The sequence below is a fragment of the Apis florea genome, unplaced genomic scaffold (assembly GCF_048593485.1).
Source record: "Apis florea isolate Af1SG1 unplaced genomic scaffold, ASM4859348v1 contig_3203_pilon, whole genome shotgun sequence".
Classification (NCBI taxonomy): domain Eukaryota; kingdom Metazoa; phylum Arthropoda; class Insecta; order Hymenoptera; family Apidae; genus Apis; species Apis florea.
The window spans coordinates 7275250-7295324 of NW_028256723.1; the positions used below are offsets into that span (position 1 = coordinate 7275250).

The 20075-nt window shown below is 24.3% G+C and overlaps 2 protein-coding genes across 2 annotated transcripts in view; one reads left to right on the forward strand and one right to left on the reverse strand.

The window, feature by feature from the left end:
* Positions 1-20075, forward strand: part of LOC100865902 (dynein axonemal heavy chain 1) — a 69095-nt gene that overhangs the window by 19305 nt on the left and 29715 nt on the right. Inside the window, exons 19-22 of the mRNA XM_086911090.1 lie at positions 41-296; positions 551-713; positions 919-1029; positions 1925-2016. Coding sequence (XP_086767216.1) covers positions 41-296; positions 551-713; positions 919-1029; positions 1925-2016 — 622 coding nt within the window. The remainder of the gene's footprint in view (positions 1-40; positions 297-550; positions 714-918; positions 1030-1924; positions 2017-20075) is intronic.
* LOC105735051 (uncharacterized) lies at positions 4815-18687 on the reverse strand. The gene is made up of 4 exons (XM_012484796.3): positions 16982-18687; positions 9037-9235; positions 7192-7297; positions 4815-6905 (listed from the first exon to the last, which is right to left on the reverse strand). Exons 1-4 carry the CDS (start codon positions 17870-17872, stop codon positions 6674-6676), a joined length of 1428 nt encoding a protein of 475 aa, XP_012340250.1. The 5' UTR covers positions 17873-18687; the 3' UTR covers positions 4815-6673.

A 20075-nucleotide genomic window follows, 5' to 3' on the forward strand; every position in this document is an offset into this window, starting at 1 on the left:
AAAAAGAACTGATATAAAATATAACAATGAAATTTTTCAGATTCATATTCGAAGGAGAAGAAATTGTTTTAAAGCCGTCTTGTGCGGTTTTCATTACTATGAATCCTGGTTACGCGGGTCGAACGGAATTACCAGACAATTTGAAAGCTCTGTTCCGCCCAGTCGCTATGATGGTGCCGGATTATTCACTGATCGCTGAAATTTCATTATTTTCTTACGGTTTCTCCGATGCAAAAACTTTGGCTGGAAAAATAACATCGACATTCAAATTGAGCTCGGAGCAATTAAGTACACAGGTGAAACATATAGATATACTACGACAAACAGTTTTTCATTACAAAGTTTATTTAATTTGGATAATTCTTTTATTTACACAATAAACTTCTATATCTATTTTTTTTTCTTTTTTCAGAAATGAAACAGAAAGAGACTCATTCATTCTACGTTTGTTTATTTTTTCGTGCAAAATTTTTGGCTATTAATTGAGGCATAGAGTTATTATTTATACACGTACAGTTAGAAATTCTAACGTTGATTTATTTTTATCCAGGATCATTATGACTTTGGAATGCGAGCGGTGAAAACGGTTATTGCTGTGGCAGGAAATTTAAAAAGAGAACAAAAAGATTTGAACGAACAACAGATTTGTTTACGTGCTCTAAAAGATGTAAACGTTCCAAAGTTTTTAAAAGATGATCTTATATTATTCAATGGTAACTATTTTTTTAATAATTTTTATACATTATATTTATTTGTTATGTAATTTGAATATTTCGTAACAAACAAAAAAAAATGTATTTATATAATAGAATTTTTTAATTATTATAATTTCCCAAAATTTTTATATTTTCCTCATTAATTTATATAAAATAATTCCATAATTCAGAACGAGTATGTATATATCTTCATTTTATTCAGGTATCGTATCCGATCTATTTCCTCGTTTAGAGGAAAAACCAGTGGACTATGGAATTTTGGAAGCAGAAATTCGCGCAACAAGTTTGAGAATGGGTTTGGAAGATGTTGACGGTATATATTTCGTTCTCTTTAATTCTTGTTTTCTTTTCTTTTGATTTTCTGAATTAATAAAGAATTATTCCTTTTAATGAATTTTCTGATCTATTTACAAGGTAAATTCAAAAAATAATTTCCGCAATGAAATATTCATATTCTTTATCTTGATTTTTTTAAATTATTATGTAACAACATAATATTTATACTTTCTCTAAGTTTGCGTTATAAACACAAGGGATATCGTTGCGGTAGTATTACGTATCAAAAGATTTACTTTTCTGGCTTTATGATTAAATTCATTAAAAGAGAGGAGATTAAAATTAATGCTACAGTTATATCGAATTTTAAAAAGATCTTATTAAATCTGAATAAATAGAAAAAAAATATATTAACATTATCCTCTATCAATGAACACTTTTTCTTTGATTGCACTACTGTATCATTTTCATTAATATATTCATATTTATATTCAATATATTTAAAAATATTGAAATTAATTCTACTTCACATGGACAGCATAATAAATTTTCAAGTGTAAAGTGTTTTGCACGAAAGAGGATGTAAATTGAAAAATTCAAATTGATATCGAAAATTATTTATAAAATATTCCTGATGAGTTTTGAAATAAAAAGAATGTATAAAATATATAGTATTTATAGCATAGTATATATCTATAGTATATATCTATAGCATAGACCATTTTATGGTTCGCTGTTTTTATAATTTTCAAATTCGTGACAATTCGCAAATTGTTTCCTAATTCATAAACTCAACAACGATGTAACGATTGAAAAAACATACATCTGGCATAAGGAATGTATTCTTTTGTAAAATACACAGTAGTGTAATCTTTTAATGGAATTTTATTTGAATTTAAAATGTTTCATTAAACTTTGTCTTTTAATTGCAGCATTCGTGAAAAAAGTTATTCAATTATATGAAACGACAGTGGTAAGACATGGATTAATGCTCGTTGGTCCAACTGCGTCGGGAAAGACAAAGGTAAGTGATATTTAAATGATATTAGGTGAAGAATTAATTTGAATTAAGCTTGCAAAACATTTTCTCGTATTAAGTACATCATTAATAAATTATAAATTGGTAAATTGAACAATGAAAAAAAATTAAAATGAATATATTTTATATTCTATAAATTTATTATTCTATCATAGAATAGTGAAGAACTTATTTTTAAGTAGATTTAGATAATATATAAAAAACAGAATCTATCAGAAACTATCTAATTAAATATCTTTTATTGAGTATACTATATCAAACAGTTGTAACAATAACTGAAATAAGCAATATTTTAAATAAAAAATAGTTTGCACAATATTTAATTAAACAAAGGTGAATTTTTAATTGAATATAAATTTATATTTTTTTCCTGTTCTTTATATAAAGAATATATTTTATTTCTTTTGCTTTTTGATAACACGATTTTACAATCTTTAAAAATACTTCCATTTCTAAAACGCATATATATATATGTTGCATGCACTTGCTATCATTTTTTCTAATGCAATTTTTATCTGTTCTCTAAATTTTGAGAAACTCTAGATTAACTCAATTACAAAAAATATCCTGTGTAACAAATATCGATTTTAAAAACATATACCTCGTTTATTTTAAAAATAAAACATAATATGTGACAATTTAAAAATCCTTGAAATAATATGCAGTAATTCTTATAATATGTATGCATTATGCATTTCCATATATTTCAATCTCGTGCAACCAAGTAACGTAATAAAGTAACGCAATGTAATTTAAAAATAGAAATAGAATTCAATTTTATTTAACAAATTTAAAAAAAAGAATATCAATATGTAAATAATTATTCAAAATAATAACCAAAAAAAATTTACCTATTTAATAATTTTTTCTTGTAGATTCATTATAAAATATATCTGTTAAATAATTATTTTTAAAAATATGAATTTATTTTTTTATTAATATACGAAACCGAATTGAGTAGAAAGATTTATCTATATGCTAGTTAAAATGTAACCTTAAATCTGGATAAATCTTCAAAATCAATTTTTGAATTATTTTTTATATTTTAAATTGATCATAGCTTTTTTTTGAATATAAAAAATTTTTCCATCACTTGTATATTTTTATCATTTTCAGTTTGTAATTGACAATAATCTTTTTGAAATGTCATAAAATATTCGTGACAAATTCAATGAAATATAAATGTATACATATAGAGGTAGATATATTTGAAAAAATAAATTGGCATGTTAAAATTTTTTCGCTTTAACAAATTCAATCAATTTTAACGAGTTTGCTACAATAAAAAAAAAAAAAAAAAAAAAAAAGATTAGTTATCCATGTCAAAATTCCGTTGTAATAAACATTGATCAAATTTTTTTTAAAATAAAATTTTTTCTTATGATATTTCAGTTATATTAATCGAGGAAAAGTTTCTTAAATAGAAAAAAATGTTTAATAATTCATAGTAGATAAAATATTTTATGTTGTAATACATTTCCAAAATCAATTTATAAAAATACGAATTAATATCATATTATTAAAAAAATTTTTTTATACTTATTATTATACTTATTTTATTTATTATCCTAATTTATTTATAGCTATTTTTTTTATATCTATTATAGTATATATATTTTCATTAAACAGAGAAATCTGAAATGATAATTTTTCTTTTAATGGCTTTATGTTGTATAAAAATAGAAAAATAGTTGTATGTAATTAATTTTTTTCATATTTTTATTAAGTACCATTAAAAATAGAATTTGATCGAAAATAAATTTGAATTCGAATTTGGATGTAATAATAATTTTTTTTTAATTAACACAATTAAAATATTACCAGGAATAATTTTTATCATAATTGAATAAATATTTATGGATCATAAACAACAGATCATAAACAAAAATCATTATTAAACACATCAATCAAGCGTCCTAAACAATTATACGATAGAATATCGATTTAATCAACGAGTATTAGTTATAAATGAAATATATTGTATTTAAAAATACACTAATATATGAAAATTGTCGATATTATTTGTAATATCATCTGACAAAGCTAATAATACAGTTACTTATATTGGATTATTGAATAAAAATAAGTTTATAAAAAAATCAATTTTGTATATTTCTCTATTTTTCTTTTTTATTAATTTTTTTTCTAAAACTTTTTAACAATTTTTGACAATTAATACTTTAAGTATGAGAATTTATTTGATAATATTTCTTAATCTATAAAACACGAAAAAAATTCAATTCTTTAATCTAGTGTACTTACCAATCGTATGTTGAAATGACAGGCTTTTATACATTCAATATTATTAATTTTTTAATGCTTTTTTTGCTTTTCATAAATAAATTGTATGATAGATAATATTTAATAGTTTTTTATTTCATATAGGTTAGAATAACATAATTCCATAAAAGTATAGTAAAAAAATAACAAAATCTATGATTTTTCAAATTTAAAATTTTATATTTTAATCATAATTATACATTCTAAAAAGATCAATTATCACTATTTTTAATAATTCTATTTTAGCAATTGATTTTCACGTTTTATATTTTTGTCAACGAATCGAATATCCTTATGTTTATTAAAATCAATTAGTCCATTGCAAAATAAGGTTAAGTTAATATATTTTATCTTCCCGTATCATTTTATATTCTTTTCATGTCTTGTAGTACATTTTGAGTGTTCAGTAAGGATCAATTACTCACATCTATCAAAAAACGAAAAACTATAAATAGATATATGTAATTTATGACTTGGGTAATAATTAAATTATTCCACTTAAGTTTAGTTTTTTGAATATCTTATATTTAAAAGTATTTGCAGCCTTATATTTAAATTTTACAATTATTGAAATATTTACAATAAAAACTTTTATATTATAATTTCTATAAACTAAATGTATATTATTCTACTTTAAAAAATAGAAATAATTTTTACAATTAAATATCAAAAATGAAATTATGTTATGATTTACATAATTCGCATATTAAATAAGAAACTAAAAAATAAAAATATAGATTAAAAAATAATAACAAAATTTTTAATTTCGATTTTTCTTATCATAGAAAACGTAAAATATTATCGAATAAAAATAAAAAAATTCAAATTTTTCGATATTCGTTTTTTTTATATTTATAACAGCAAAGAAATCCAATACTTTAAAAACTTTTTAGAATTGCTATAAATATATAGAATTTTATTAAAATAGACATTGATTTGATTAGATTGATGAAAGAAATGATATTTTTTTTTATAATAAAATATTTTTAAAATTGTTACTTTTAAATTATCAAACGATTGATATATTGCACATTTAATTAATCTGACTCAAAACATCGATCAAACACCAAGTTTTATTTTATTTTTGTCATTATACATTATATTTTTATATTTTATTTATCAAATTTGTCAATATTTTGTTAATTATGTTGTTCATCAATATAAAATAATTTATAATTTAAAATAATATGATCCACTAGTGAAATATCAAACTTTTAACAAATTCTTTTCTTATAATTTTATTATATTAAATACTATTATCTTTTAAAATATATTCCATTTGTAAAATTTGTTTCCGTTTATATTTAGAGATTTACAAATATGTAATTAATCACACTTTTTTAAAAAGTGAAAAAGCATTAAATTCTTAAAAATGAATTACTTTCGTTGTTATTGGTGTGTGTTTTATGTCACATCAATTATTTCATTATTAATGACAAAAATGCTTTTATTATTTTTGAAGTTTCAATTTTTTTCATATTTTAAATGCAATTTCAAATATATCGAACAATTAAATATAGATTGAAATTGTAAAAGATAACGTTCATATACGTCAATAATAGAAATAATTCTAACAGCTAATTATTTCTGTACATGTTAAAAAATTCTTATTTTTTATTCTTTATATGGATCTAGAAATTAAATTACATATACAATAGCAGTAAGATCATTACCTATTTGAAAGCACAACATTCGTGTATTATAGTGCAAAATAGGCAATGATCTTTTATTTACCGACTCTCTTATTATTAACTTTGTTAGAATTTTTTTCAATAAATATCTAAATATAAATATACATAAGTATATTTGTCTTTTATTTATCTAAATTATTACAAATAACCACGCATGAAAATTTTTTTCTAACCTTCGACTATTATTCATATTACACATACAAAATTTTGAAATTAGTCTATAATATGAATAATTCTCATTTATGCAAATGAAATAAATCTATCCTATTAATCCAACAATCATCAAGCATTCATAGAGATTTGTACTTACTTTATTTCTTTTTTAATTATTTCCTACTTCATAATATAACAACATAAAATAATCGAACAGCAATTACGCGAATATGAGATCACTGAATAATACATTGTTCACTGAATACACGTTGAAAGAAACTAATTGTACTTAGAGTAAATCGGTTATAATTTTCATATTCCCAGAAACTCTTATTCATAACCTACATACGTTATATATAATCAGCGTTATAAATGACCGAGACGTGATCTTTTTACATACGAGATATCGTTGGAGTAGTATATTCAACCACGTGACTGAAGTGCCATGATGGTCACGTGATCACGCTTTCTGAAATTGTGATTCTATTACGATTGCCCAAAAATTGTTTCTATAATTCCTATATGTATCGTTGCGGATTGCAATGATATCTGGTCATGCTTTTCAATATTTTGCGTAACAATTGCTGTAAACAACGTCGAAATGTAATACCACACATTGCATACAATAGAAAATTGATACTGAAGTTGGTATAATAAAGAAGCATGAAAAATTGTTGTATACACCAAAGCAGGTCAGGTGTATTTTTGCGGGCGAGCGTGAAGAAGAATACGCATAGCCGTATAACATAACTGGAAAATAAAAAAAAAATATATAAATATGTAAATTTAGCTAACAACTGTGAAATTGCAATTACAAGAATGAGAATTGAAATAAAAGAAATGGATTAAAATCAGATTAAACAGGTTAATAGCGGTAGAAAAGAGATCTTTCTTTATTTCTATATATTATGCTTGAAAAATACATAGAATTATGACTAGAATAAGAATAATTGTATTCTTATATCATTATCTGTTTCATTCGAATTTTACAATTATAAAGAAATTAGAGATTGTTCGGTATGAGCATATTATTTACCTTGGTAAATTGAGAAGTATAAAGACGGTACTGATTAAAAGCAGCATTTTTGTGATGTTTTGTTGATTTCTCGTGGATACAAGATTTTTCGATGATGATCTAATATCTGTAACACAAAAAAGAGAAAAGAAAATGCAAGGAAGGACAGCAAGAAAACGTTAGTAGAAATTCTTGCAATTATGTTATTCGATTTAAATAATTTAACTTTCTATTTCACTTGCATCATACAAGTTTGCAATAACTGTTGAAATTTAAGCTAATCGAGAAGTTTTATTAACAATAATTAAAAGTTAAAAAATATTACAACGCGAAGATAACCTATATCTTTTGCCTTGATACGAAGGATATCTTTTCTCAATAATGTAACACAGAAATGAAAATCTAACTTTTATTTTAAATGATATTGATAATTGTTAATTTTTCTTCTAATATTATTTAACAACTAAAATTCAAAAATGACAATTTAAAAATCAAAAATTCCAATAATTCAAAATTTCATATCTATTATTTATCATTCATAGTTCAATTGCAAATTGAAATAATTTAGATTTAATAATAAAGTCGCAATCTATTCAAGTTGAATTGTTTTATGTTTTATCATAAATTGAATCAAAGTTATATTTAAATATTAATTTAAGCCAAATACAAATTTTAAAATTAAAAAAATTAAAAGATATATCAATAAAGTTCATATTTGTCAAGAAATTTTCACGAAGAATCAAAAGTAAATTATAAGAAAAATGAAATACGATTTTAAAACTAGTCAGCTAGTAGTTCAATCAATCATTTTTCCGACTGTTCAATAATCGAATCAAGCTACATCATATCTCTATTAATTTTAACGAACCTCTTCTATTTGATGATTATTGATTATTAAATTCAATTCTCTATAGCTACATTTAATACATTAATTAATATAAGTCCGTTTTTAATTTAAATTAATCGTTATATTTTTTTATATTATAATTTATTTTCTAAAAGAAAATAATTAAAGAAATGAAAAGAAAAGGAATAAGTAAATTTAATAAAAAAATAAATATGAATTCTTTATTGGAAATTATAAAACGAATAAAAGAAATTGTGAAAAATAAAAATATTTTCTGATATTTATATCTCTTTCAACATCAGTTGTTCAATTATATTAATTAATTAACAAGTTATTACAAATAACCTCCTCAATTTAATAGAGATAATTACATTTAATGAAAAAATTTATTTGAGCAATTGAAATAATACTTTTGTTCATTTGATTATTATTTTTTATTATTTTATTTATATTAAAATCTCTGCATCAAAATCTTGCGTGTAAATAAAATAAAATAACTTTTAACCATAAAATATTTATTTATTCATTAAATAATAGTTTTAATAAAAATAAAATTTTCATTAAATTTTCATCAGTACAGGTTAATCAAACTCTTGTCATACAATGTATTTAGACGAAATAAGCAGAAACTTTAAGCGATTCTGGAGACTGGAACAGATAAAAAAAATATGTAAAAAATATTGAAGCTTATTTTCTAATTTATTTTAAGTTATTATTTAAGCTTATTTTCTAAGAATAATTTTTATATTGAATGAAATAAAAGTATCTCTATTTTCATCTTGCTTCATCTAATGCAAAGTTGAATTGCTTTTTAAAAAAAAAAAAAAAGAAAGAAAAATATTAAAAATAATTTCAATGAATAGTTTTTTTCATATGAAGTTCTTATTTTAATCTCTAGAATCATCTCTTACATATTCTATCTACCACTTTGGCCGAATACATTCTGTACATACGAAGACTTTTGTGAATAATGATGTATATGTATACGAATGCTATAGTATATATATATGTATATTTACGTATACAACGATTCCCTATTTCGGGTAGCTGACAGGCGTTCCTCGGTGTTGATGGCGGTGCGGACGTAGTCTGATGCCGAGAGTGATGAGAATGGTTATTCTTCGACGAATGAAACGATTGCTGCGAGGGTGGCCGTCGACCTCCGACCATTGGTCCTAGATTCATGCCACCGGCACCGTTGTTGCTGCTGCTACCACTCTAGAAATTGAAAAAGAACCTTTCAATGGTGCCTCTTGAATTGAAAATTCGTCAAAACCAGGAATAAAACTTGAATTCCAGTTCTATATCTATCAATTATAATATTCAGATAACATTGAAAAAAGATATTTATTAAGAAACAAACGTAGGTATCGTGCTTGTTTAAAATTTTATTTCTTTTATAAACTTTTATATTTTTTTTCTTATATATATGTATATACATTATTTACATTAAAGTTACAGAATGTTTTTTACCGAGAAATGAGAAATATCAGGTAGCTGATTCAATTACACAACGCTATTGGCAACAGATAATCTACTGTGAATAAAGGTCCACGGGAAGCCAATCATTTTTTCAGCCACAGTATCTTGTCCCAGTTGTTATCAGTCATGGTTAGATAGGATACTATCGTTTTCCGCACGAACCTATTACTTATCCACAAGGGCTACTAAATGATACTATTGTATAGAATGTCTTGTTTATCTTAATCCCTCTAAATGCTCATACTACAAGTTGATGATATAATGAAAAAAAGAATAAGGGATATGTTTTAGGTTAAGTTAATAAGCATCATGAGAAATGTGATATTTTTCTATCCATCTTCAGATGTACTTTCAAAGAAAATTGTTTTGTTAAAGAATTCATTTTCTATTTACTTTCAAGTTAATAATAGTTATTAATCTATCACAAAAATTATTTCTAAATGAATTATTAAATTCATCTTTTGGAAGCTAATCTAATTGCAAATGATTTATATAAATAACAAGTGCATGATGATGATGGATTGTATAAAATCAAAAACTTGAGAAATCTAAATTGTGTTACATTTAATATGAATGAAGTTATACATTAAAAATTCGTTAACATATAAAAATTTTATTATGATATATACATCAGTTTATATGAAAAATATATTTTTTAAAAAGAAGTATGATATATTTTTTTTTTTTTTTTATATATATTTATTTTCCTTTTTTCTATTTGATGGAATTACTGTGAAAATTCCCTTTAAATTAGATAGAATATTACCTGTAACATCTATACATCATAAATGGTAATCTATTTGAAATGTGAGTTGATACTTTTACGAATATTGATATGTGCACAGAGCTATCAAAGTTGTCACTGATTATTTTTCTCTTTTACAAAATATTTTTGAAGTATCGGTTCTGCTGTTGAATATCCTGGCAAAAATTATTCCTGGTATATTGCATGAAATGATAAAAAAAAAGAGAGAGAGAAAATTAAAAAACGATACCAAAATCAATTTCAATCAATCAATCTCGTTAATTCAGATAGACTCTTAAGGTCGAATGATACGATGAATAATTCAATATCGCTCAAACTTCGAGGTTCCACAACCGTGAAATGAATAAAATTCAAACATGTTCAAACACTTTTATACTGATGATTCGGCAGACAAGTTTTTCTCTCTTCTTTTTCTCTTCCTCTTTTTTCTCTGTCTTTTTTTTTTTTTATATATCAGGTCACGGTCTAACCGAGAAAAAAAGCTCCACGGTATCACTTCAAGGATTGACGAAAAAGCGCTCGTCAAGTGTGAAATCAGGCTTTATGCAGATTTTATGGTAATATCAACTATGAAAGAGGGTATATGTATAGGTGTATAACTAGTTACGCCACTTAAACCAGATTGCATGGTATTAATAATCAAGTGTTGGATGGCCCTGTAAACGTATATTACTTGAGTAATTTATGATGACGATAAATACTTGCAGGTGTAATATTATTAGAGGGAATATATTGAAGTTATAAATTATTAATATTCGTCCAAAGGTACTATTAATATATTATTATGTGCATGACATGTATTTACACATGTGTGAATTAATTTACATGTTCATAAGTAGGACATTCTTTTTTTTTTTTTTTTGAATAAAAAAAAGAAAAAGAAAAAAATCAAACAGATCAAATTTCATTTGAAAAATGAAAAAATTAAATATTCTTTTCAAAAAGCAAATAAATACATTTACGGTAATTTGAAAAAAACTTAATAAAACAAAAATAAAAGTTTGAATGAAAAGAAAATAAAAATAGCCAAGAAATAGTAGTATATAAGTGAACTGAGTGTACGTCGATTTCTGCTTTTTTATCGTGTGTTTCACTACACAAACATCTTTTCCAATCAGAAAGCTACACAAGTAATCACAGTGCACGTACATATACACATGTTTATAATCATGCTGAGAATACAAGTGGCGCTATCTAGGCGAAATATTTCCATCAACGAATCGACTGTTTCATAATAATACAATCGTGTCGTTCTGTACAGACGAGATGATTACTGTTCGAAAGAGCATATTGAGCAAATTTTCTCACTGTTTTCTCTTTAATTCGTAATATTATATGCTTGAAGAAACTTGTTTACATTAGAAATCACGGTATATTCAAAATAATACACGTGAAAACTTGTTCCATGCATTTAAAGAAAAAAAAAGATCGTATAAAAGTTAAAAAATTTATTTACAAAATTGTGAATATAAAATCACGTAATATTTTTATTCCTCGTTTTTTATTGTATATTTTTTTATTATTTATATTTTATATAGACATAATTTTTTATTAATTTATTATATTAATTATAATCAAGTTTAACTGATATTTAATAATTATTGGAATTCTATTGCATAAATAAAATTTGTATTTCAATTGAATTTTTGTTAATTAATTGATCAAACTGCTCATTTAATTTCTTATTTAGCTAGTTATCAAATATTTTACAACTTATTCAATTTTTGTATATTAATTTTATTTTATTACAGATTATATGTATCATTTATTTTTATAATTAAATTTACGTATAAACTATATTATATATTAATGTGTTGTTTTAATGTGAAAATTATTGTGACTTGTAATATTAGGTATATAAAATTAGATATATAGTATATAAATATTATATTTGACATATTCACATATAATAAAATATTAGTATTTATTTGCATCATTAAATCTATATTAAAATGATCAGTCTGTTAAATATTGCATGATATGAATTGTTATTGATTTGATGTATTTCATATTTAATAAACTTTCGTATCACATCTTTCATTTCTCATGGATATTATTTTATTCATTTTTTTAAATTTAAATATTTCCCAAAATAAAGAAGAAAATATATGATTTATTTATTATTTGTTTATAAAAAAAATCTTTTTTCTTAAAAACTAATCTTTTTTTGTCTCTACTTTATCTTTCTTTTTCTTCCACTTTTTCTTTTTTTGTTTTAATACACATCAATTCTATTGATATATTTCATTTATCAAAAATAATTGGTATTCCCTAAAGACAGATTTATAGTCACGTTGACAGGATGGAAAAAAATTATCGACATTGAATTCAAATATATCACTGTTACACTAAAAAAAAATGAAATTATTTTACAATTCATCCGAGATTATTTCCGCCCCTCTATCCACCCACTATTAATTTATCATATCGAAGAAAAAATTTGCTATGCAAAATAATCGATATCACTTTAATAGAGAAAATCCTAATTAGGTTATATTGAGAAAAGAACATGATCATTTAATTTAATAATTTTAATTTTAATTTTAAATAGTTACAGATTAATTTTCATTAATTCATCAAAATTCCAACTTATTAAAATATTACATAGTATTTCATTTTTATAATTGTTTTTTTTTTCAAATACATTTAATTGTATCATATTTATAAAATACTTGTATAATTATAAAAGTGAGGTTATGAAATGAAAACATAAGTGAATAAGTAATAAAGAAACAGACACGAGAAGAAAAGAAGGAAAGGATATAGGAAGATAGGAGAAGAAAGAAATTCGATCAAGATTTGTATATCGATAACTATATTTTAAAATAGTTGTTATAACATGGTTCGATGTTGGGACAATAATAGTACATTGACATCTGTGAAGAAGTCGAAGATGATGCAAGTTGAATCTGCAAAGATGAATGGTGACGATTACGCAAGCAAGAGATATTTATACAAGAATCAAAAATAGCGATCCGATACCATGGATGGTTACGGATGATTTAGGTACAGGGATATGTTATGATGTGAAGAAAAAAATAAAAATATCTTGTTTTAAGTTTTATATTTTTAAATATAACGATAATCAATGATAATTATCATTAATAATAATCACAATAAAAGGAAAAACAATTTAAAGATTCTGTTATTTTTATGACTTAGGATTGTAGAATTATAATAGGATGTTATAAATATCATAATAGAATGTCAATAATGTTGCATATTGATGTGATCATATCACATAACCAAATTTATTTCAGATCGATTTTTATGGAAATTTTCAAATAAGGTATTTCATATCTTACAAAAAATGAAAGATAGATGAAAGATGAAATGAAAGATGAAAAATATTTATAAATTATTCTATTTGATATTGATGATTTTATTTTATTTTGCATTAATAATTGATAAAAGAATTAAAATTTAATTTACTTATTGTTACAATTACTTTTTTTCATACATTTCAAAAAAACAATTAAAAATATTAAAAATCAGTTCACCTTTATTCCAATGGGAAATTTGTTAAAAATATATCTATATTTCGAAACATATTTAAATGGTAAATCTTTCATTTCGTTTCTTTCATATTTGATTTCTTTTTCTTTTTGTTTCCATTTAATTGTGCGCTACGATTGGATTTTGAATAAAAATTCAGGTTAATAAATATTTTTTATAATTTATTTTATTCCAATAAAATTAAAATATTATTTATCGTTTTCCTTTTAATTTATTATATTTTATTACATTTCACTTTCAAAATTTTTTATACAAAATTTTAATTATTATTAATTGTAAAGTTGTAAATTGTATGCATTGACAATAACCACTTTAATAATACAAAAACATTCTTGATTATATACTGTAATAATATATATACAAATTTGGAGGTTAACTTTATTTTTTTTTAATAAAATTTAATTTTTCATTTTCTAATTAATATATTTTATTTTCTATATAAATAGATATTATACATAACATGTGAAAGTATATTATTTCAGAAATAAGAAATAAAAAAAATAATATAAAGAACACAATTTATGATTTTAAATGAATTAAAATGATTTAAAATTTTTGAAATATCATTGTTTTCGAAAAAAATTATATATTTATATAAAACATTAAATCTTCGAAATTATAATTTTTTTTCAAATTTTTTATTGTTTCGTATAATTGATTACCTTAATCAATTATATGAAATATCTTATACATATGAATTATAAATCCTATATAGCGTATACACTCAATAATTTCCAGATATATATATAATCTGAAGAGGTATTAATATTTCTCTAGTTGTCATAACTTCGTATACAGAGTAGTTTTCATTGAATATCACAATTCATGAATAATTTACGTATTTTGCTTTATGATTGAGCTTCAAAATAGTTATAATTTATTTTGTTGATTATCAATATAAAATTTTCTCTACTTAACTCCAAGCAAACTTAATGGCGAACAACAAATTTAATAGCGAAACATGAAATAATGTTTCGTTGATTACGAAGTATTCACAAAATGCAATATATAATGTATTATCTATTATTTATATATTACACGTGTATGCATTAACTACGCAAATTTACTGTAGTTAAAATTTTTACAAATTCGTGATTCGAAAACTTTGATCACTACTGGAACTTTCTTCACGCGTACCAACGTAAATATTCCCTAACCTTTTTATTATGTATCGGATTGCTTGAAAGCAGGATTCCTTGTAAAAATCATATACATTCTTATAAAAATATCAGTAAAAAATAATTAAATCGAAATAAAATAAAAATGATTTAGATATAAATTTCAAAATATTAACATAGAGATTGATTCAGAAAATTAGAATTAAACATGAAATTAAAAAATTAAATATTAATCTAACACAGTATATTTTAACCTATTTCAAGTACATTATTATCTGCTGAAAACAACAGAGTTTCGAAGTTTATTTATTATGTATAATAAAAACTTTGTATTAATTGTGTTTTTTGATAAATTTTGAATTTTGAATCTTGATAGGTCTTGAAACGTATGTTATGCATTAAATAGTACAAACAAAATATTATTAACGAACGGATAAAATAAAACCAAAGCCTTATCTTTCAAATAATATTAATTTTCATTGTACATATTTTACATATTTAAGTTAAAATCGATTTTAAAATTGTTAATTTTATAAAATATATTTCTAAATTAAAATTAAAAACAATTATAATTTTTTTCTTTTGTACCTACCTGACTAAATTAATATGTATTCTTATTTTATTAATTTATTTCACTTTATAATAATCATAATAGAAAATACATTGTTCAAAATAATAATAATACATTTCTTTTTCTAATAAATGATAAAAATAAATATTGCGTTACTTTTACTTGAAACAAATTTTATTCTTGAACCATGAATATATAAACCAACTTTTATTTGATTATCATTGAACCAAATTAGAAAAAATAACTTCACATCGACGCGTTGTGTTAGAGTTTCTTTTTGAAAAATAATTCAGCAGAGAAAATGCCTAAGCGTGCATTTTATACCTAATGTTTATTTTGCACACAAGAAAAATAACAGGATAGTCCAGTTACGAGACTGAAGCCCGGTCGATGGTATGCATTGAAAATAGTAACGTCCATTAACTGTCGAATATCTGAACGCGATAGGGCGTCGCTTTTTGCTGCCATGATTCATCGCAATTCATCACTTAAAATATATATACACGTACTATTAAATATTTTAGTCGAAAAAAAATATTATATTGAAATTACGAGTTCTTTCAAAGTTCTTTTAAATATAAAAAAAAATTGAATAATTGATATTGATTTCAGTAAGATCATATGAATAAATAATAATCACTTTTTTGTTTGTAATTTAATCTAAATCAGTATAACTACGTCACTGAATTGGATTCCAAAGTTTTACGTTTTAATTTTCACTACTAAGAATGTATATGAATGTAGAAATATAAATAAATTTTATAAATATATTATTATAATAAATAATTATAATAACTAATAATAATAATTAATAATAAAATTAATAAATAATTTAACTACATTATTTCTAATATATAATTAATTTAAATTGTAGAAAAATATAGAATGATTTTTCATTTGTAGTTTGAGATTAAAAGGATACCTATACTTCACTCACTCACTAAGATAAAATATCAATAAAGATAAAAAAAAAGATAATGTCAATCAATAAATCTTTTTGTGATTTAAAAAACGATTCATATATGCAAATTCACTAAAATTTACTGGTCTATTTATATGTTTTTCTATAAAAAGAAAGGATGAAAATAAATTATCTTTTCCAAAAATCAAGATTTTAAAAAATTATAGATATCACAAATACTATGTAAATTTGATATCATGTATTATTAAAAAAAAAATTCAAATTCTTTAATACAGAAACATATCATTAATATTTGAATAATGATATTATGGAAAGAATAATTTAATAAAATTGATTGAATTTGGTTTCCGGGAAATAAATTTTCTGATAAATATATCGTTTATTAATTAAATATATCATTTTACTTTCATCATAAAAATACCGAAATTCGATATTTTAACATTATTAACAATTAAATTCTTTGTAATCAAATTTTAATATTTAATTTTACTAAAAACATTTTCATATTTTTAGTACAATAAAAAAAAATGTGAAATCCATTGTTTTGACAACTATGATATTTCCAGCATTCCAGATAACATTTACTCACCGGAATTTGATTCAAATTGATGTCGGATCTTTCTCTGCTTGGACAATCTGTAGACGTGCTTGATGTTTGTTTGAACCGTCTACTGAACCTCAACAAGTTCCTCGTGATCATGGTGTTCATCACAATGATAAGAACCAGTGGCGCAATTAAGCTAGCTATACTGTCGATAATGCTGATTATCTTCATTGTTTCCATGTATTCGACTTTCATATCACAATATTCCTCTCCGTCCTTGTTCATGACCATTCCAGCTGTCACGAATGAATACGAGTGACTGGCCAATGCTAAAATCACTAACACCAACACGATAGTCTTTGCCCTCGCTATGGTGCATATATGGGGTCTGTGCAGAGGATACTGAACCGCTATAAATCTCTCCACGGTAAATGCAACGATTAACCATACACTAAGAGAGCTGCAAACAGCGCTCACGTAAACTAACGTCTCGCACCAGCCATCTTTATTGAACACTTTCCATCCTAATGTGTTGTTCAACCAAACTAACAATAATGTAACCAAGAAGGTGAAGTCGGCCGTGGCCAGTGCGGCTAAATAATAACTGGAACTTCGTATCCTCAGATGTGTGTTTAGGAACACAATGCAAGACAACAGGTTGCCTATCAATCCTAGTAATATGATTGAAGGAATGTAGTATTGGTGAAAGAAGTCTAATAGAAAGTACAAAGAGTGACAAGCTTCTATTGCTGTATTATCGAATTTCTCTTCGACATCTAATCCCGGGTCAAAACTTCTGTTTCGAAACCCGTGGTGTGTTAAATTTGCCCACACGGTCGGTGATACAGATCGTCTAGAACGCGAAGATACGTCCATATTTGAAGATTCTTGCTCGCATCTTGTGTGTAAGTAAAACGTTGACGTGATGGGCAACATGATTTTTCCTTTTTTCTTTTATTCTTTCTTTAGGTCAATATACACTCGTTTGCTGAAGAAAGTTTCTTGATGAAAGAAACATTAAAAGTTTTTCTTAATTATCAATATGATCAAAGAAACGTTTACCGTGATACTTGGGAGGATACCTTCTAAGGCTTTGCAATTTGTAAAGGAAAATTCAAAAGGACGACTATTGCAGAATTTGTAGAAAATCAATTAAGCAAATCGATTGCTCTGGACTTTCTTTTGTTATTCTTTCTTCACATAATATAAAAATCAGAAGTATCCTTTTTGTCACATTTTTAACTCGTTTGTGTTATTCGAATCTTCGTTATTTCGCAAAAAAAAATTCTATATTAATAGAATATAAATTTCTTCATTAATTAATCGTCTTTCATTTAAAAGATTCGCTATGGATGAATTAAAACATTTCAGAAAAGTATTAAACGTTTCTGTTATTGATTAAACAAAATCTTGAATTCTCTTTTATTAATTATTTATTATCAGCCTTTACTAGATAGCTGGTGCTGATCTCTCTCTATTGCAATCTCTTGACTTTTCGAATTCGTATCCAATGATCTGACCTTCGTCCATATTTAAAGAAAGTTTTTTGTTATCTTGTACGAATAACTGATTGTTCTTGCGTGACGAGGTAAATTTAAATAGAAGTTCCGAATCGATGTAGTAGAACGACTTAACCACCTTCGTCGTCTACACTTTGAAAGCTTATTTTAGTATTATTTGTTTTATTTGCGTGAAATTACTTTGACAATTTTGTCAAAGTAACGTCACTTCGTCGGATAAAAAATTCTCTATGTAATTGACGATTTAATTTGATCTGAATATTGAGAAAAAGTTTAAATTGGAAAAAAATTCATTTTATTTTAAATATATATAACGTAATATAATAATAAAATTTTGACGTTTAAAAATATTCCTTTGATCACAACATTCTTCCTTAATACTGTTAAGTATTTCAAAAAACAAGTCGTTCAGAAATAAATAGCAAAGCTTATTGAATTTTTATTTGTAGATATTTTTGGATATTTCAATTTTAGAATTTATATGACAATTGATCATTGATATGTCCGATATTTGGATCATTTTTAATCCACAAGTTTCAGATTAAATCTGTTTGAATCTGTTGATATGGATCACTTTTAACTCTGTTACAGCCACAACTTTGATGGTTGTAAAAGTTCTTTCGAGGTATTTCTTTTGATATTCAATGTTTTTAAGTACGTTCTAAATATGTGTTCAAATTTTTCAGAATATTTGTATAAACACGAATCACTTTGGTCAAAAATATTACATAATAATTTATTTACAAATTCCGCTTCAACAGTGTTGCAGACTGTATCGAATTTTCGAATGAATGGCAAGTGTTTACAACTACTCGCTTCCAAATATTCTTCCCGTTGTCTGTATTTTAAATTCCTCTGGCAATATCAATAAACATCGAATGTTTCTAATCGCTTGCATAAAAGTGGCAAGATCACTTTGATATTTCCAGATCTCTGGAAACTCTCAATTATTCCACATAAACCAATTACGTTCGATATGTTGAGTAAACGCTTCTATTCTTCTCAGTTCACGAATAATTCACGGATAGATCTCTTGTTGATATTAAATTTCTTCTATCCAAAGAATTGGACACGGATAAATGGCCCAAAGAAATATACTTCTTCGATATTTCACAATGTTTCGAAATTGGACACGAAATATCTCGAGCTGGAATAGAAGGAGCACTTCAACAGTCCGTTAAAATAAGATCAAATTCTCCAAAATCTCTTGGCGAAACGAGCAACAACTGTACCGTATCGATCACGAAAATAGCCTCTTCGAAGATCTTCTTCTACGATATCCTCCAATTCCCTCTGTATAATCGATCTTTGTGCGACCAACGAGTTCTGTCAAATGATCCACGAAACAGTTTCGACGTACTTAATTACCACGAAATAGAGGCCATCTTTACATCATGTCCATTTTAATCGTTTTTCGTCTATGAGTCGTTAGATTCGAAATTATCCGTGAAACAGCGGTCCATGTACCATCAGTAGGTAAATCTCTGTCGCTCGAAGTTTTAGAGAGTTTGATTCATAATTCCGCCGCTTGTTCGATTACAGAGCCAGGTATCACGGTAACAAATTATCAAGATGCATTGATTCGACCCCTCGTTTCCTTCGAGGATAAACGAGATGGC